At 54.3% G+C, this 17,549-nt stretch overlaps 1 protein-coding gene across 9 annotated transcripts in view; it reads left to right on the top strand.

The window, feature by feature from the left end:
- CD82 (CD82 molecule) overlaps positions 1-17,549 on the top strand; it is a 52,582-nt gene that overhangs the window by 20,866 nt on the left and 14,167 nt on the right. For 4 of the 9 annotated variants that reach the window (XM_081063080.1, XM_081063079.1, XM_081063084.1 and 1 more), the window contains exons 2-5: positions 6,282-6,364; positions 11,122-11,194; positions 15,986-16,110; positions 16,223-16,297. In XM_081063080.1, coding sequence (XP_080919206.1) covers positions 6,302-6,364; positions 11,122-11,194; positions 15,986-16,110; positions 16,223-16,297 — 336 coding nt within the window. In that variant the 5' untranslated portion in view covers positions 6,282-6,301. Of the gene's footprint in view, positions 1-620; positions 735-6,281; positions 6,365-11,121; positions 11,195-15,985; positions 16,111-16,222; positions 16,298-17,549 lie in introns of those variants that run through there. The other 5 variants (XM_081063082.1, XM_081063081.1, XM_081063083.1 and 2 more) reach the window with 4 other exon arrangements.

Raw genomic sequence — 17,549 nt, 5'->3', positions numbered from 1 at the left:
GCTACTATGTACCTGAACAATAGGAAAGAGTGGCCTTTGTGGCCTGAGGAATGGATTGTATGGGGAGGAGGGAGGTGCTGGACAGAGGAGGGGCCGGGCAAACCAGGCACGGCCCCTCCGGCCACATGAGAGCGTTAATTCAGTTACATTCAGTATGTCAGTTACATCACCATTGCAGGGTGGCAGGCAGGGGGGTAACAAGGTCCAGTTTGCATATTTCAAAGCCCTTCCTGAGGTGTGGTCAATGGATTGGCGAGTAGCAAGGGCAGAGTGGAACCTGTGACCAGCCAGTGAGCTGTACTGGTCCAGGCAGGAGGTGAGGCGTGGGGCTGGGGGAGGTGCTGGATTGGGCTGTGGGATGAGGGGGATGCGGAAGAGGGAGACGCCGCCGAGGCTCCTAGGCATCCAGTCGGAGCGTGCTGGTGGGTTGAAGGACCATCTGCTCCCCTCCTCTGAATCCGCAGCACTTAGAATCCTGTAGTGCCAGCCCCCAAGGACCTCGAGCCTGTGGTTTGGCATTTCCTAACATGTGTTCCATGTGGTGTGGAGGGCTAGTAAGTGAAAAACGGTTTTAAGTCAGCAGTGCTTATAGCTTAATGTACAGTGACTCGGGGAGGAGAATCGGTGCTCCACAAAGGGCGATAGCCACATTTTCTGTTAACAGCACATCTCCTAGGACTCGTATTCTGAGGAACCGCTCGGGAAAACACTGCTGTGGTCCTGTCCTTTGACAGGTGAGGAGGTGGCGGTCGGGGGCAGTCACCGGTGCTGGGTCTCCTGCTGAGTGTCCCACCAGATCAGGTGCGATGCCGCTGCACCACTCGGGTTCCCCAAGGCTGTGTGGGGGGATCCAGGTTCTAGGGTCCGGCTGGAAGGCTCCTCCCCCATGCTCAGCGGAGGGACAAACCAAATCTCCTACTCTATGGCTGCAAACTCACAGGGGGCCAGCACAGAGAAGGCGTTCTCTTGAAGACACCAGCTCCTCTCCAGTCCCACTTCCTGTGCCCAGGGGCTCTGGGGAAGGTGAGGGCGCCTTGGCAGTGGGTCTTGGGTGAGCCGGCTCCGGGTGCTCACCCTACACGACCCCGTCCCCACCTCTTGGGCAAGGACAAAAGAGGTCTGAAAATAGTCTCAGCTGAAGTAGGGGCAGGGGCTCTCAGACCCCCTTCAGGTGGCTGAGCACTTAAAAGTCCTGGTAGTCTACGTGGACGTTCCCCCCCTCCCCTTCACCTCTCCATTCCTCTATCCCTCTATCCACCTGTCTTTCAGTCGGCAACATTTTCTGGGAGCCTGCTTTGTTCTCATAAATAATACAGTGTCTTTCCCCTCAAGGTATCACAACCCATAGGGGAGATGGACAAGTGAGCAGAAAATTACTGTACAGAGCATCAGGAGTGGTAACAGTACCTCTATTTATTGAAAGCCTACTTCGTGCCAGACACTTTACCCACATTATGTAATTTAATCTCTGGGTAAATCTGCCGGATAGATTTAATTTTCCTTTTTTCACAGATGAGTAGGGTGAGGCTCAGAGAGGTTAAGTCGTTTTTTCAAGGTCACACAGCTAGGAGGTGATAGCATTACATTCAAATGCAGGCAGTCTGATGCCAGAGCCTGTTCCGGGTCCTGCTCCAGCATCCAGTGCTATTGGAAGGAAGCAGAGAGGGAGCGTGTTGGCGGTGGTGAGGGGAGGAGAGGGTGGCGTGGCGGTGGTGACAAGGCTGGCTAGAGTGGGAGGTTTCCTGGATGAGGCGGATGTCTGAGGTGAGTATGGAAGGATGAGTAGGAGTTAGTAAAACATTAGTATAATAGTTTCCCTGTACAGACTGATTCGGCACAAAATTATATATTTGGTCCATTTAAATTATAGTTGCTTGGGAATGGTCACTTTACCTGCTATAAAGTACAACAGAAAAGCAGCACCTTCTTCCTACCGCTCACACGGCTGGTGACGGTTAATTAGTGACTTCCAGAATTTTCCAAATAAGAGGCGCTTGTCTTGTGGCTGTCAGGACATCTTCGTAGGACATCATCGGCAGACCCCCCCCCCCCAGTATTTACCGAAAGTGTATGCCGGAAAGCATAACACTGGGAGATGTTCTCTATGTTTAATTTCATCTGCAAATGAAACGTTCACCCTCACCGCTTCTGGAAGTACTTGATAAAGACGCTTGCCCCAGGTCCCGCTCACTGAGCCCTGACGGTGCCGGGCACTCACCTCACTATCTCTGTAACAGGGGGTTCAGTTGGGAGCCCCTCTCTACCCGTGAGGGGAATGCGGCCCCGTAAGTCCCTTCTCTGTGGCCACGCACTTGTCTGGGGCCCCTGCGTCACCACCATTTGATCGCCAACACCAGGGGCCGGCAAACTTGTACCGTGAGGGGCTGGGCAGTAAATGTTTTAGGCTTTAGGGGCCAAACAGCCTCTGGCGCAACGGCCCCACTCGTCCGTGGCCATGCCATAGCATCTGTGGTCACGACAAAAACCAGTGGGCGTCTGCCAGCACAACTTTATTTATGGATGTTGACATTGGAATTTCATGCATTACAAACTATTCTTCTTTTAATTTTTTCCAACTATTTAAACATATGAAATCTGTTTTTAGCCCGTAAGCCGTACCAAAAAGTAGGTGGTGGGTTGGATTTGATGCACAGGTCCACTGACCACACCCTGCCCTGCCCCAGACCTTATTCCTATCTAAAGGTTGAAGACACTGAGGCTCAGACCCCTCAGTATGGGTGGATGGAGCTAGAAAGTAACCCCAAGCCCTCTGATTCCAACTTTGCGGTCTCCTTGGGGCATGGTGGTGGTAGTGGTGAGGGGCTGTCTAAAGTTGATGCCACACCCCATCGTGGGGCAACCTGGGTGTGTTCCCTGCCTGAGCTGACCCCCTGCCCGTCTTGGAACTGCCCGTCGTCTGCTGAGTGTGGAGAAGGTTGCTCATCCCTTGCTCCCTGTGGCTATGAGGGGGAAATGTCTGCACATTTCTGAGGGCAGAGAGATTTTGTGTCCTGGATCTTGGCCCACGTGCCCTGGAGCTGTCCACCCCAGGCTCTGGCTCTCAGTACCTTCTACCTCAGGTGATTCCCACATAGCCTCTGGGTCTGCCCCGAATGGCCAAGCTGCCTACCAGCCATGGGGCTGCCTGGCTCCTGTTCTATCGTCTGAACGCACCCAGCTTCCTCGAGAGGATGGGGTGGCCTAAGGAGCTAGGCGTCCTGGGCTCTGTCCTTGCCAGTCCACGTACTGTTGACCTTGGGCGTATTCCTTCACGTCTCTGTGCCTTAGTTTGCTCATGGATGCTAAAGGGCTTTGCCCAGTGTCTGGTACAGTTTACGTGAGTGACCAATAGGCCAGTGAGGTAGCCTGAGGTCTGGAGTATCGACATGCTAGCCCAGCAGCCTCTGTGTCCTCCTTGCCCACCCAGCCAGGGCTCCTCTGAGCAGTCCCCTCGGACCTCACCACCTGCTTGGACAACGGAATCCCAGCCATGTCCCGATCCATTTACACAGTGACGGCCACTCCCCAAAGGCAGCAATTCACAGTAGAAAGATCTCGGGCTCTCAAGCCACCACTGCTGAAGGAGCTCGTGTGACTTGGGCGAATTACTGCACCTGCTCCTTCCTGATCCTGCCCTCCCGCTGCCCGGGATAGGAATACCTTCCAGGCAGGTTGTGAGGATTAAAGGGGGTGACTGAGGCCGACGGCTGCCTGGAATAGGTGCTGTTCACAGGCGACCCCTCCTTCTTCTTCGGCAGGCCGGGTACTCACGCTTGTCTAAAAGCTGCCCCATTCCAAACAACCCCAACCCGGCAAGGCTGGCCTGGAGACCTGGCCTGAACAGAGGAAGTGGGAGCAGGAAGGTGGACAAACTCCCTTCCCAGACTCTCTAGAACCATGCGACAGTGTGGGCCTGCTGCAGTTGCCAAAGTGCTGTTTCCACACTTCTCCAGTTTCACAAGAACCCACTGGCACAACTGCTCCTGCCTCTGGGCTGCTCAGTCACTAAGAGGTAGTTACTGAACTTCTTCTGGTGAAGGGATGACTTATCTATGGGCTGTGTCAGCGGAGCCTGCTGCAGCCTCAGGGCGTCCCATGTCATCTACTGGATGGAGATGCAGCCAGGCGGGTAGGTCCCTGCTAGGAAAGAAAAGCATGCCTCCCTCCGTGAGAAGGTCTTACCTCTCTTGCTGTTTATTGCACACGTTTACGAAGTGCCTGTGGTCTGTCAGGCACTGTGCTGAGAGGGGAGAGAGGAAAACCGTAGCTCTCCTGTGTGTGGACCAGCCCCGGGCTGGCCTTACTCAGATCTCTAGATCTCCTGACATGGGGAGGCAGGTATTTTCTCCCCTCTGGCCCCAGGCAGAGTCACTGAGGCCAGACTTCTACGGTCCCTGAGTCACTGCTGTCTCCGCATTTCTCAGAACAAGACCTCGGGCCCTGGTAGCCTGGAAGAGCCATTCAGTCTAATCTCCCCATGTAGCACTTGAACCCCCTCCCCTTAAATCCTTATTCAGATTTTACTTCCATGCTACTTGTGACAGAAGCTCACTACCACCCAGGTAGCCTTTATCGTCTTTGGACAGCTTTCCTTCACATTGTACCCAAATCTGATGCACAGAAAGGCAGCTAAAAAAATCCCTTCTCTAACAGAGATATCAGAAAACTGAACTGGACCCCTTAAGAGGTGGTGAGCCCTCCCCTCCCCCGTTACTGTAGGTGTGTAAAGTTGAAGCTGAGCTCCCATCTGCAAGGATGATGGAAGATTGGTATTATGTCCAGAGAAGGTGAGGGACCTCCGTATGGATGGGGAATAGTCCCGTACTTAGGACTGCCTTTCACCCTGCAAGGAGGAGGAAGGGGTGAAAGCCACACCTGGGGCCTCAGGTCCTCTGTTCTCTCTGCGCTGTGGCCCCTCCCTCCTCCTCCCCCTCCGTAGGGCAGTGGGAACATGTCTGGGTCTGGTGTCTGCCCCCCTAGCTGGGCTGTGCCCATGCAGCTGTCCCTGGCCATGTGTCCTGGCCCCAGCTGCCTGGCGCTGGTTCCCTTCACTCCACAGGGCCAGAGGCCCGGCTGCTGTCATTCCTGGGTTGTCTGGCCTCAGAGAGGGTGCAAGGGCGGCCAACTTCCAGCTTCCCCCCTTCGCCGAGTCCTGCCCTGGCCTGGGGTCCTTCCGTGTAGAGGGATACGTCATGTTCAAATATGGTTTGCGTTGTTTCAGAAGCATGAGTTCTGTCATCCAGAGTGACTGTGAAAAACTGGAAGCAACCTGTGTATTTGATCTAGAGTACTGATGAAATGCTTTGTGGTGTAATCTGGGACTCTAACCTGAGGACCTTTGGGGTTCCTGAATGGTCTTCATGGGGTCTATGAACCCCCAGAAATTATTTGCAAAATGCTACCTATACATGAGTTTTCTGAGAGAGTCTGTGACATCCCCCCCAAAAAATGTTAATAAATACTGATCAATACCGTGGAATCCTATGCAATGTGTAAAACTGTGTTGTAGAGAACGGTTTATCCACATAGAGATAATATATTGTAAAATGGAAAAAGCAGGCAACAAATCACAGTATGAACCCAGTTTTGTTTAAAACCATTTGTTACACACACAGATGTTGGAAGTATAGTTACGAAACTGACAACCGTTTTTATAGCTGGGGTGAGATAAAAATTTCTGTTGCATTTGTGTCTTTCTATATTTGTTGGATGTTCCACAATGCTTATTTGTTCCCTTTGCAATAACAAGGTGGAGAGAGCGCTCGACCCATTTTTCTGAGAAGTCAACCCTCCTCTCCCTGCAGCCACCCCCACAGCCCCAGACCCCGAGGCCCAGAAGGGATCTGAAGATGTGTGGAAAAAGCCACAGGTCCCACCTTTGGGTCTCCAGCAATCACTCACTAACTTCCCGGCCTCCCGGCTTCTCCCAGTGGCTGTCTGGGCAAGTTTCAGACCCTGAGGTTCTCCTGTATAATTTCCCTCCAGGCGTGGTCCTGGTGGAGTGGCTGACCGAGAGCCTAAGTTCTAAGCATCAAGCAGCTGAGAGTTCCTAGCCAGGGGGCTTTGGGCCAATCAGTTTATCCTCTCTGGACCTCAGGGTGCCATAAAATAGGATGTCATGTTAGTACCTACCTAGCTCCTGGGGTTGTTGTAAGGGCAAGTTGGGAGTATTTGAGGCCAGCAGATGGTGGTTGCCCGTCCACCCGTCCGCATTGGTTCTCCCCTCCCCGGCCCCGCCTTGTCCCACCAGCACTGACCTGTCTGTTCTCTCTTCTCCCAAGGGAGCTCCAGGACCAGCAGGATGGGATCAGCCTGTATCAAAGTCACCAAATACTTTCTCTTCCTCTTCAACTTGCTCTTCTTTGTAAGTATGACCAGCACCTCCTGACTGCCTCCCACAGAGACACTGCTGGGGGCATCCCAGCCCGAGACCCTCTGGAGATGCTAGGCCTGGTGGTGGGGTGTGGTTGGAGGGAGGAGGGTGGTGAGAAGATTCCTGGCATTCCCAGCTGGCTCCGTGGAGCATGTGCTCCAAGCTCCCAGAAGGTGGGGAAGAGGAGGCTGGGCTCTGGGCCAGAGTGGAGACATAGTCCCCCTTCCTCAGACCCAGCCTGGCAGGCCTCCCCAGGCCCCTGAGCCAGGGGGACGCCCAGCTGTAAGCTCCAGGCACATCTGGAGCTGGTTTTCCTGCGGCCTTGATTTTCCTCTCTGGCCTGGCACTGACTGATTCCTGCTGCCTTGGAGTTGCCAGGATGATTGTGTGTGTGTGTATGAGTACCTGTGTATACGTCTGAGGAAGTGTGTGTGTATGAGAGAGAATGTGTGTATGAGAATGTGCGTGTGCATGCACATGTGTGAGAGTGACTGTGGGTGTGCAATGGGGCTGGGGTTCAGAGTGGCCTCCGTAGCCCCACCGTGCTGCTGGAGGCTCTGGCCTCTCCACGTTGTTCATCCCGTGCTGTTAAAAAACCAGGTTGTGCAATGAGATGTTTGTTACGATCCAGTTTTATTTTTAAAATTGTGCATAAACATAAATAGTTTTGAGAGGAGAAAGAAATACCTCTAAATGTGAACGTTGGGATTCCTGGGAATTTTGGTTTTATTCTTTATGCCTCTGCATTTTCCATATTTTCTATAATAGACATGAATTACTTGTGGAGGGGAAAATCAGTTTACGTTACAAGTTACATAGGATTGTGGAAAGTCTAGAAAATAAAGAATCATTCTATATTCCCCCCCCATAACTTTAACCCAACACACAGATGCTTAAAAGTGTGTTCCTGGCACATGCAAGCACACATGTATACACACGTGCACATACACAGGCACATGGACAGCCCTGGGGCTACCTGCCCTGCTGCTCGTCCACCCTGGCTCCAGCCCAGCTCCCTCCTTGAGGACCATGCCGAGTCCGTGCTGTGGCTGTAGCCCTCCATGAATGGCAGCGAGGTCCAGAAGCCACCTCGGGCAGGGCCTGGGTACCTGGGCTGCCCCAGCTTGGTGGTCAGGTCCCTCCGGGCTGGCCCAGGCCTCTGGAAAGCAGCTGCTCAAGCAGCCGGAGCCAAGCCTTCCCTGTCAGGCACTTTGGTCCCAGGCCGAGGCCTGGCTTCAAGGGCCTGTGGCCAGAACTGGGGGACAGGGCGTGGGAGTCCTGTGGCTCCATTCCTGGGGGCTCTGGGGACTGGAGAGAGGGGGACAGGGCTTGGGATTCAGGGCTGTAGAGAGCCCCTCTCCCCACATACAGTGGGAGGGAAGGGTAGAGACTGTGGAGAAAGGGAGCGGGATTTATGGCTTTGGCCAAGGTATCCTTTTCTGTTCTACTTCCAGGCTGCCCTATAGAGCCAGAGACTAGGAAACTTCTCTGGGCCAGAGCTCTGGGGGCTGGTATCGGGGGCTTGGCTTCCTCCCAACTGCTCCAGAGGGCTGGTGGGAGTCAAGTGTTAACTCTCTGTGTGCTGGGACCCAGGATGGGCCATCAGGATGTGTGTGTATGTAGGGAGGGTGAGGGTGGGGGGAGCTTTTATTACAGGAGGGCGAGAGGGAAAGGAGTTAGAGGCAACAGTGTGTGTTTGTTGTTCATTCATTCACCAAATGCCTATTTGACACCTCTGTGTTTTCTGACCCTATGGGGGTGCCAGGTAGACACTAATCAGCAGAAAAGCCATGGTTTCTGCACTTATGGGGCTTGTTCTGAGGGGTGGTGGTGTTCTGAGGCTTGTTCTGCATGTTCTGAGGGGCGGTGGGCTGCGATCAAATACTTACTCAAATGGATGCTAAAATGACAGTTGAGGTAGTGCTGGGAATGAAGGGCATGGCCCCTAGGAAAGTAGATAATAAGCCACTTGACCTTGTCAGAGAGGTCAGCAAAAGCTTCCTGGAGTGACCTGTGGCTGGGGAGAGAGGGGTCCTGGAAGCAGACACCTAAGTCCAGGGAGGGAGTGGGGCAGAGTGTCTCTCCAGGGCACAGGCCTGCAGACTTCCTGGAACTATTCTGGTCTTTGTTTTGTGCACAGTGGGACGCGGATACACGATCAGACTTGTGGTTTGGAAAAATCTCTCTGACTGCCATGTGTGCTCATACATGCACGTGTGCACGTGTCCATCCTTGCCTACATGCCCTCCTGACCCCAGATTCCCCAGAAAATGGTCCTGTCAGCTTTTCTCACTTCCAGAGAAACCCTGAGGCTGCTGAGGCTGTGGCCATCCTGGGGAAAGACGCTGGCTGTGAGGGTCCCAGCTCCTGGCGGAGCCCTGTGGGGAGATTCTGGCAGGGCTCGGGGTTAATGGGGGGCGTGTCCCAGGGCCTCAGGCTGGAGTCACAGAGCAAGGGCGCACTATGGTGCCTTCCCCATTCTGGTCTGCTACCTGGCCGGGCCTCCGTCCAGGCTGTCCCGTGACCTGGTGGCTGATCCAGCCACACCTGACGGTCAGGCTGCGGTCACCAGATCTGCAGAGAAACTGAAAGGGCAGCACCAGGGACTTCCCTCTGGGTTTCTCTAGGTGAGCCGAGGAGCTTAGCTGGACATTCCGGGATTTCACTCTATTAGGGATTATACTTGCCCAGAGGGAATTTTCTGCTCTGCCTCCCATTCCTTTTCGGACGGGTATTTCTCCCCCGTGCCCTGCCTTGTTATTGCAGGAGGTGGGTGGGGCAGAGGTTCTTCCTCGTGGGTCTGAGGTGATGGGAGCAGACTCTGGGCCTGACCACTGGCCCTGGCCCAGCTGTGTGTAGTTTGGGGTGGGGTGGGCAGGGGAGCAGGAATCTTTAGGAAACTAACTGCTAGGTCCTGTAAAGCATCCCCCCCTCCCAGCAAACTGTGCAGTCTGAGGTGCCCCCACCTGAGGATGGACCCTTCCCCTCCCCAGGGTCTCAGGCGCCTTCCTGTGCCCTGAAACTGGCTTTCTAGGTTAAAGCCCAGGACGGACTCCAAGTATCCCTGCATCTGACATGCCACCATCTGGCCCAGACTAGTAGTCAGAACTGGCTGTGAGCCCCTGATGGATGAATTGGGTGACCTTTAACAAGGTCAGGGCCTCAGTTTCTCCATCTGTAAAATGAGGACAGTAACAGGGCCCATCTGCCAAGAAGAGAGGAGTGGACAAGTGAGCTGCTGGAAGACAGTGGGGGACAAATGTGGGGTGGTCGTCACGCCTTCACCTTTGTGCTGTTGTCTTTAAGAGGCGCTCACTTCGGGATCTGAAACAGCGCCATACTGCCCCACATTGGGGCTCCACTCCTTTTCGAAAGGAAAAATCAGTAATACTGAGCCTGTTTTTATTTAAAAGTTTGATGTTTTGTCCATCATGGATTTTTTTCCCCCAGTATTTTTTATTGAAAAGAAAATGATTGCTATAAATTATTTATCTTGGTTACTGAGTTTTTAGTATCCCCTTAATTTTTACACCTGAAGCAAGTACCCTGTTTGCCTTCCTCAGGGTCCCAGGTCTGGTCTTAATGACAGTAGATCAGGGCTGATCAAGACCCTGGGCCAGGTGCTCACTCCAGGCTGAGGGCTTATGGGCAGCTGCTGGCCTTGCACCTGAGGCAATGGGGTGATGGCTGAGGGGGGAATCCAGGACTGGTGGTAGAGGTGGGTGGTGACATGCTGGGACCTTCAAGGTAGATTATCCCCCAGGTGGGCCCAGGCCAGGTAGAGGCCGACCTTGTAGGCTGATAGAGCACACCCACACCCAGGAGAACCTGTAGTTTTGCCCAGACCGTATGTACTTCTCCAGGCTTAGTTGCCTGGGTGGCATGGTAGATCTTGGCTGGGGTTCTACCTGGGGAGGTGGAATGAGGTTGTAGGCCTGCCCTGGTGGAGGGAGAGAGGCAGAGGATTCCTTGGTCTGGGCTTCTGGCAGCACCCCCATTTTTTTGCCTTTCTACTCCTGCATTTATAGTTGGGTTTATGAACTCATTCATTCCCTGAGGCCTCAGCCCCTGGTGCTAAAGGCTCTCAGATACAAGCTGTGTGCACCCCTGCCCTGCCCTCCTGAAGCTCACAGTCTAACCAGAGAGACACACATGGTAGTTAAACTCAGCGGAATGGCTAGTAAGAAGGAGTCCACAGCGGTTGCCATGAAGTAGGGTCCCCTCAGTCTGCCTAGGGGAGTCAGGAAGGCTCCTGCCGGAGGTGGCCTTGGAGCCAAGCTCTGAAGGACAGGCTGGGCTTTGATGTTCAAGTTCATGGAGGGTTCTCCCCAGAGACTGGCTTGTTTGGGACACTCCTAGTCCCCTGGAGTGGAGGGTAAGAGCACTGAGCACGGGAAAGGACCAGGATATAAGTAGGAGCGTACCCCTGGCAGGAGGCCGAGCCCCACAGAGCTGGTAGGCTCAGTTTGTGGCCACACATGGGCATGGGGGGGTGGTGAGACTGGGATCAAGAGGGACTCCCCACATGTGGTCCTGGTGTCTGGATTGCTGGGGTTCACTGGGACTTGGGGTTCTGGGCCTGAGGCCACTCTGACATCTCTGGGTCGGGCAAAGATGGAGGTAGCTCCCCTGCGTCTCCCTGGCCCGGGCTATAGGGACAGCTGGGTAGGTGTCCTCTCACCTCCCCCCTCTCTCCCCCCCTCAGGCTCTCCCCCCCACACACATTAACTGCCCCCTTCTCCTTCCAGATCCTGGGCGCGGTGATCCTGGGCTTCGGGGTGTGGATCCTGGCAGACAGGAGCAGTTTCATCTTTGTGCTACGTAAGGAGCCCTCTGCTTCCCCTGACCCAGCCCGCTCTGGAGGGGAGGGTCAGGCAGGAGGCAGGGCTGCCCCCACAAGTACTTCCGCCTCAACACTATTGGCCCCTTTTCCAGCTGACCTCAGGGCCCTACCCAGGTCCTGCTGCTGACCTCTGCAGGGGGTTCTGGGAGGAATTTTCTTTCCCTCCCCAGACAAAGCAGCTGTTGTCTAGAGAACACTGGGGGATGGGGAGGCTTGTTCTCCCATCCTGGCCCCTTCCCTCAGCCCTGACCTTGAGAAAGCCTTACATTCTCGGCCCCTCCATGTTTTTCTTCAGCAAAATGTGAGCAAGGGTCCCTCCCCTTCCCAGTTCAGAGAAAGGTAAGAAAGGGTCAGGAAGGACAGATTGTCCGGTGTTGATGAAGTGCCTACTGTGGGCTTGGCACTGGCTAGGTGGGTTGGACACGTGCACTGAGGAGGAAGGCACCAGGAACAGCTTCCACTGTTCATGCTCGTGGGGCTCAGCGTTTTGCTGAGCCATAAAGTAAATTATCTTGATCCCACAACAGCCCTGCGAAGTAGGAATTCTCCTATTCCTGCCTGAACAAAGGAGGCTCAGAGAACTGATGTCCTTTGCTCAAGTTCACACAGCTTCTGAGTGATAGGTGTGGGCCCTGAGAGCGTGGGTCCTAAATGCTGCACAGGGTGAGGGAGCAACAACGTGGAAGCCCCTTCTCACTATTTAGCAGCAGGAGGAAAGAAGCCCAAGGCACTCCTGCCAGATGATAAGAGCCTTTCCGAGTCTACTCACAGTCTCCTCCAGGACGCCCCCTGGGCTTGCTGCACTGACCTCTTATGGAGGGACCCTTGTGGTAGGAGACAGGCCTAGCACATGGCTGCAAGTAGTAAGTACAGTGAAGCCAGTCTCCTCAGTGAGTGCGTTGTCCTTGGCTCACTTCCCTTCCCAGCAGCTGCCGGAGGTAGCAGGTTTGGACACAGGCCTATGACAGCTGCTTGATTTGAATAAAACGGAACCAGCATAAGATGGGTGATAGAGGGGCACACCTGTCACTGTGGCCCCAGGGGGCTAGGCCTCTTCTCCTCAGAGGGGAAGAGAAGCAAGGATGAGCCACCCTCTAGCCACCTCTGATGCAGCCTGGGGCTGTCAGTCTTGCCTCCTACTCAGGGGTAGCAGGCTGCACCCCCATTCTGGGGCTAGGGCCTGGGTTTCCAGCCTCAGCTGGGTACCCATACTCCCCGTGCCCTCCTGACATGGGACCCATCCTCTTTGGCCCTGACCAGGCCCAGGCCTCCTGGGCCCTGGCCCACACCCAGTGGGCACTGCCTCACAGAGCAAAGTCTTTAGGCCCAGCCCGCCCACTGCATTTTTGCCCTCTGCACCCCGCCCTAGGTCTCCAAGGACTGCCCGCTGCTCCTCCTGACTCTTCCAGCCTCCTCCCTGTTCAGGCCTGAGAATCTCGAGCTGGCCAGACTTTAGAGGCCCCCTCGATGTATCCTGAGTGGTTTTACAAATACCAGGAACCGACTCTTGGTGTATGTGGGAGCCTTGAAGCACTGTGGTTTTTATAACGCTCTGCGGGGTGGTTCCCCAGGCCGCCATGGTTCAGAAACACCGATCTGCCCTGCTAGCCCAGTCCCTTTACCCTTGGGTAAACTGAGGCTCAGCCAAGGGAAAAAGACTTGCTCAGAGCTCTATAGCAAGTGAGGGTCAGAGCTGGGAACACAAGGCTCCTGAGCTGCTAAGTGCCAGGCTGCGTGACACAGCTCCTCCCTTTTACCTAATTGAATCCTCACTGCCTTACTGTCCCCATAATAGAGTGGAAGAAATTGAAGCAAAGGGAGGGGAAGTAACTTATGTAAAGGGCACGGAGCTAGAAGGTGCGGAGCTGGGATGTGAGCCAGGTGGCATGGCTCCTGAGCCCTCATTTCCTGAACCCCTGTACCATGGGGTTCTGTGGCACGCCACAGGTTTGCACCATAACGAGCAGAAGTAAGCATCGTGCTTAAGAGCATAGAATCTGGAGACAGACTGCCATCGTTCAAATGCTATTAGCTGTGTGATCTCGGGCAAGTTATTTCACCTCTCTGTGCCTCGTTATCTGTAAAATGGTGATAATAGAATGCCCCTCGTAAGATTATTGTGAGATGTTAAATAATATCTGAAAAGAGTTTAGAACATCTCCTAGTGAATAGTAAACCCTACATAAGTGATTGTTAAATAATAATGTTTATAATGTTATGATTGTTAAATATGTTTGTAATACCATCTAATCCTTATGACATTTTTGAGAAGTGGGACTTACGTAGTTCCATTTTACAGAGAAAGAAATAGAGGCCGGAGAATGGCTTGCCCAGGCTCAGAGGCTGTTAGTAGCAGAGCTGGGATTAGAACCTATTTCTCGTGATCCCCGGTCCCTTTCAATTTAGGCCACTTCCTCCCCCTTCACTAGTACCTGCTCGGCTCCGTGAGACCAAGATGTTTCTGCCGTGCACAGTGGATGGGTCACCCTAGGGTATGTCAGTTTCTCAGATTTGGGCTGGCCTAAAACCCTGGGCGAGGACAAGGATGGGTGTCCCCGAGAAGTTCTGAGAAACCGACACCCTGCAGCAGGGCAGGTCTCCCAGGGGAAGGGCCTGAGTTGGGGTCTCAGCCCTGGTCCTTGACTGCTGGTCACCTCCAAGGCCTCTCAGCCTCTCTGGGCTTCTGGGCCCTTAGGGACCTGCCCTCATGGGGCTCTTGTGGAAGTTAAGCAAGATGATTCAGAGAAAGGGCCTTGTTGAGGCTGGCATACAGTGGATTTCCAGGCGGTGCCAATTCCTTTTCTCTGGGAGTGGTCACTGGGAGAACTTGTTTGAACCCAAACCCAGGAAGTTTAGGAAAAGTGAAATTTAAAGGCTCCTGCAGCCCATGGTGCTTGCTGAGAGCCAGAGTGGCGAGGGCCTGGAATGGAAAGGAAGCCCCACCCTCACCCAGCAGGAGCTCTGCCTGGATTCTTGGGGGCTCCTGTGAGGAGCTGGGCAGAGGCAGACCTGCCCTGGCACCCCGAGAGTGGGGTGGGCCAGCCAGGGCTCTTCCTGAGCTCCAGAACATTCTGTCTGTGACCAGGAAGTGGAGCTGGACCTCGTCCCACCCACACTCCAGCTTTGTAGTTATTCCCTAAAGGGGTTAACGCCCCCTTGGTGGCAGCACGGGGGTCGCCGAGGTAGGGATCTCAACCTCTCTCAGGTTCCCCAGGGAGCCGTTCTGTGCTCTCTGCTGATGGGTAACCGCCAGCCCTGGCTGTGCATGAGTCATTAGGGAAGCACACTGAAAATGCAGATTCCGGGTGGTCTCCCAGGAAAATCTGTCCAGTTGTGATGGACCCAGGAGCCTGTACCCCTAGGAGCTTCCTTTGATCCGCTGATGGGCTCCAGGCTGCCCTCCGGCCTTCTGAGAACAGTCCTCCCTGGCTGCTTCCCAGGAGTGCTGGAGCTGTCATGGGAGTGAGCTCACAGTCCCCTGCCTATGGGCGGGCACATCTGCCCTGGCCCCCCTGGAGTAGCGCAGCCTTGGGGTAGAGTGTACCCCACACCATCAGGCTGGCTGGTGGTGGACATGAGCTTTGCCCTGTGTCATCTGTTGGGCTTCTTGGGAAAGGCTGGTCAAATGCCTGCCAGCAGCCCTGCCATCAGGCTCCTCTCTCTACGCCTCAAAATACTACCTGCTACACTCCTCTCTCACTCACACTGGTCTATTCCTCGCCTTCTTTCCGTTCTTCAAAGACATCAAGCTTACTCCTTCCTCAGGCCTTTGTACCTGCTTTTCCCTCAGACCTGCACTTGGCTGACTTCTCCTTTCTGCTCTGACCAGCCTTCCCAGCACCGCAGCCGACTCCCAGCAGGCTTCAGGCCCTCACACAGCCACAATCGTTTACTTGTTGTCCCCATTCCCCTCCCCACATCATGCCAGCTCCTTGCTGTGGGGACCTCATCAGCCTGACTTCTGTATTCCCAGCAGCTGGCACAGGATCTGGCACGTGATAGGCGCCTAGTGAATACTTGTTGGTTGAATGAATGAACAAGCATCATGGCAGTACATACGTGTGCCCTGAGCATCCGTGGAAAGACCATGGCGTTGGAGGGCCACATGTTTCCAAATCCCAGATGTGGCCCCTGCCGGTGCACCCCTCTGAGCCTCAGTGTCCTCATCTGTGAAATGGCCACGCTAGTGCCTGCCAGGCAGTTATGTCGGAGCTGGAGACAGTGTGTGTGAAGCCCCTGGGGCACAGTGAGTGGGCAGGAGAGGCTGGTGCTTACTGTGGTATGGACGAGGAGGAAGGCAGGCCTGCGATGTCTGTGGCCCCAGGAGAACCCACTAGTCTGTGGTTTGTGAATTCAGCAGATGTCCATGCAGTACTTTGCTGTGCCCGACACTACTCATGGGGCCGGGGGCTTAGCAGGAGCAAACCCACGGCCTTGCCCTGCTGGAGCTCACATTCTTATGGGGCTGCAGACAACAAGCAAGACATATTAGTGAAAAGCAGTCTTTTCCATCCCAGTCAGTGCTGAGGAGAACAACTAAAGCAGGGCTAGGGTGAGAATAGATTGCTGGGGGGGGAGGGGCACATCCAGGGGAGGCAGCCTCCAAAGGGAGTGAGCGGCAGGTTCCTTGCTGGGGGACTGACCCTAGCACCCCAACTCCAAGGAGGGCCTTCGGGAGCTGTCCTGGACCTTTGGGCCCTGCCCCTGATTTTGTACTTTATGAGAGTGAGATAGCCAGGCTGGATCAAGCGCCTTCTTTCCCTCCCCAGAGAACTCCTCCAGCTCGCTGAATGTGGGGGCCTACGTCTTCATTGGTGTGGGGGCTGTCACCATGCTCATGGGTTTCCTGGGCTGCGTGGGCGCCGTGAATGAGGTCCGCTGCCTGCTGGGGCTGGTGAGTAGGCCCTCCACCGCTGCCCCCTCAGACTGGGGGTGGGGGGAGACTCAGAGGTGAGTAGGACCTGATGGGGGACCCCCAGCTGACTCTGCCCACTCTGTGTCCCCAGTACTTTGCCTTCCTCCTCCTGATCCTCATCACCCAGGTGGCCGCTGGAGTCCTTTTCTACTTCAACATGCACAAGGTAAGCACTCCCTCCCTCCCTTCCTCCCCCCTCCCCTTCGCCACCTGTGCTGGACTAGCTGTGTGAGGGTTTGGCCTGGGGGAGGGGGATGGACAAGCAGCCTCTTCGTGGTGCAGACAGACCCAGTAGGTGCCAAAGCATCCTCCCTGCTACCGAGTGGCAGACAGATAGTAGGAAGGTGGCGTTTGTGGGCAGTCACTGCTGGGCCTGGACCCCTCTCTACCCCACCATGTTCTAGCTGTGTGGCCGCTGTGTACAAGCTACTGGCCTCGCTGTGCCCATTGCAACTTCTGTAAACTGGGGACAACGATAAAATTTAACTCTCTGGGTTGTTGCGAGGTTTCAGTGAGATTATGTGAGTAAAGCACTTAGCACAGTGCTTGGCACAGCAAGGACTCAATAAATGTTTGTTGTTCTTGTTATTATTAAGGCACCTTAGCAAGTATTAAATCCATGCTACTCATCCACAGATGAGACCCAGGGAGGAGACTATCAATGAAAACATTAGTCCTGTGTCAGAGGGAAGGTGCTCAGCTTTGAGGACTAGAAAATCAGACTTACTGTGTCTTAAAATCTAAGGACACTTGAATCGAAGTCAAGTTTGGAAGCTCAGAGACCCTGCTTCTAGCTGTCATATTTAGCATCCTCATCCTGATGGCTTTTCACCTCATGGTCCCAAGATGGTTGCCACTGCACCATCTTGTGCTGCTGTGGCCCGAAGAAAGGGAATGGGACAATGCTAGCCATGCCATCCCTTTCCTCAGAAGAGCAAGTCCCCTCAAAGTCTACCCCAGACTGGGTTCCAAAGGCATCCCTGGCTTTAAGAGAGGCTGAGAAAGTATCTAGCTTTCAGACTCTACATACAGAGGCACAAGAGAGAAAGGAGCCAGGAATGGCTGTTGGGTGAGCCGTGACTGTCACAGTTATCTATGGAACACCTACTACGTGCACATGGTATCTTCTAGAAGCTTTACACACATTTTCTCATCCTCACAACAGCTCTGTATGGTAAGTGTTATGTTGTCAGACAGGGAAGCAGGTGCTCAGAGAAATGAATAACAATCACAACACCAATAACAGTAACTCTAACCCCCACCATCCCAACATTGGGTTGGCCCACGCCACATACTGGGTATAGTGTTGGCCACTTTACCTTTATTCTTTCATTACAAACACTCTCAAGATAGTGTAAGAATCCTTGTCCTACAGGTGAGGGGACGAGGGCACCCGGCCCATTAGTGGCCAGGCCAGG

Source organism: Rhinolophus hipposideros, assembly GCF_964194185.1.
Source record: "Rhinolophus hipposideros genome assembly, chromosome: 10".
NCBI classification, from domain to species: domain Eukaryota; kingdom Metazoa; phylum Chordata; class Mammalia; order Chiroptera; family Rhinolophidae; genus Rhinolophus; species Rhinolophus hipposideros.
This window is presented reverse-complemented; position numbering and strand designations above follow the sequence as displayed.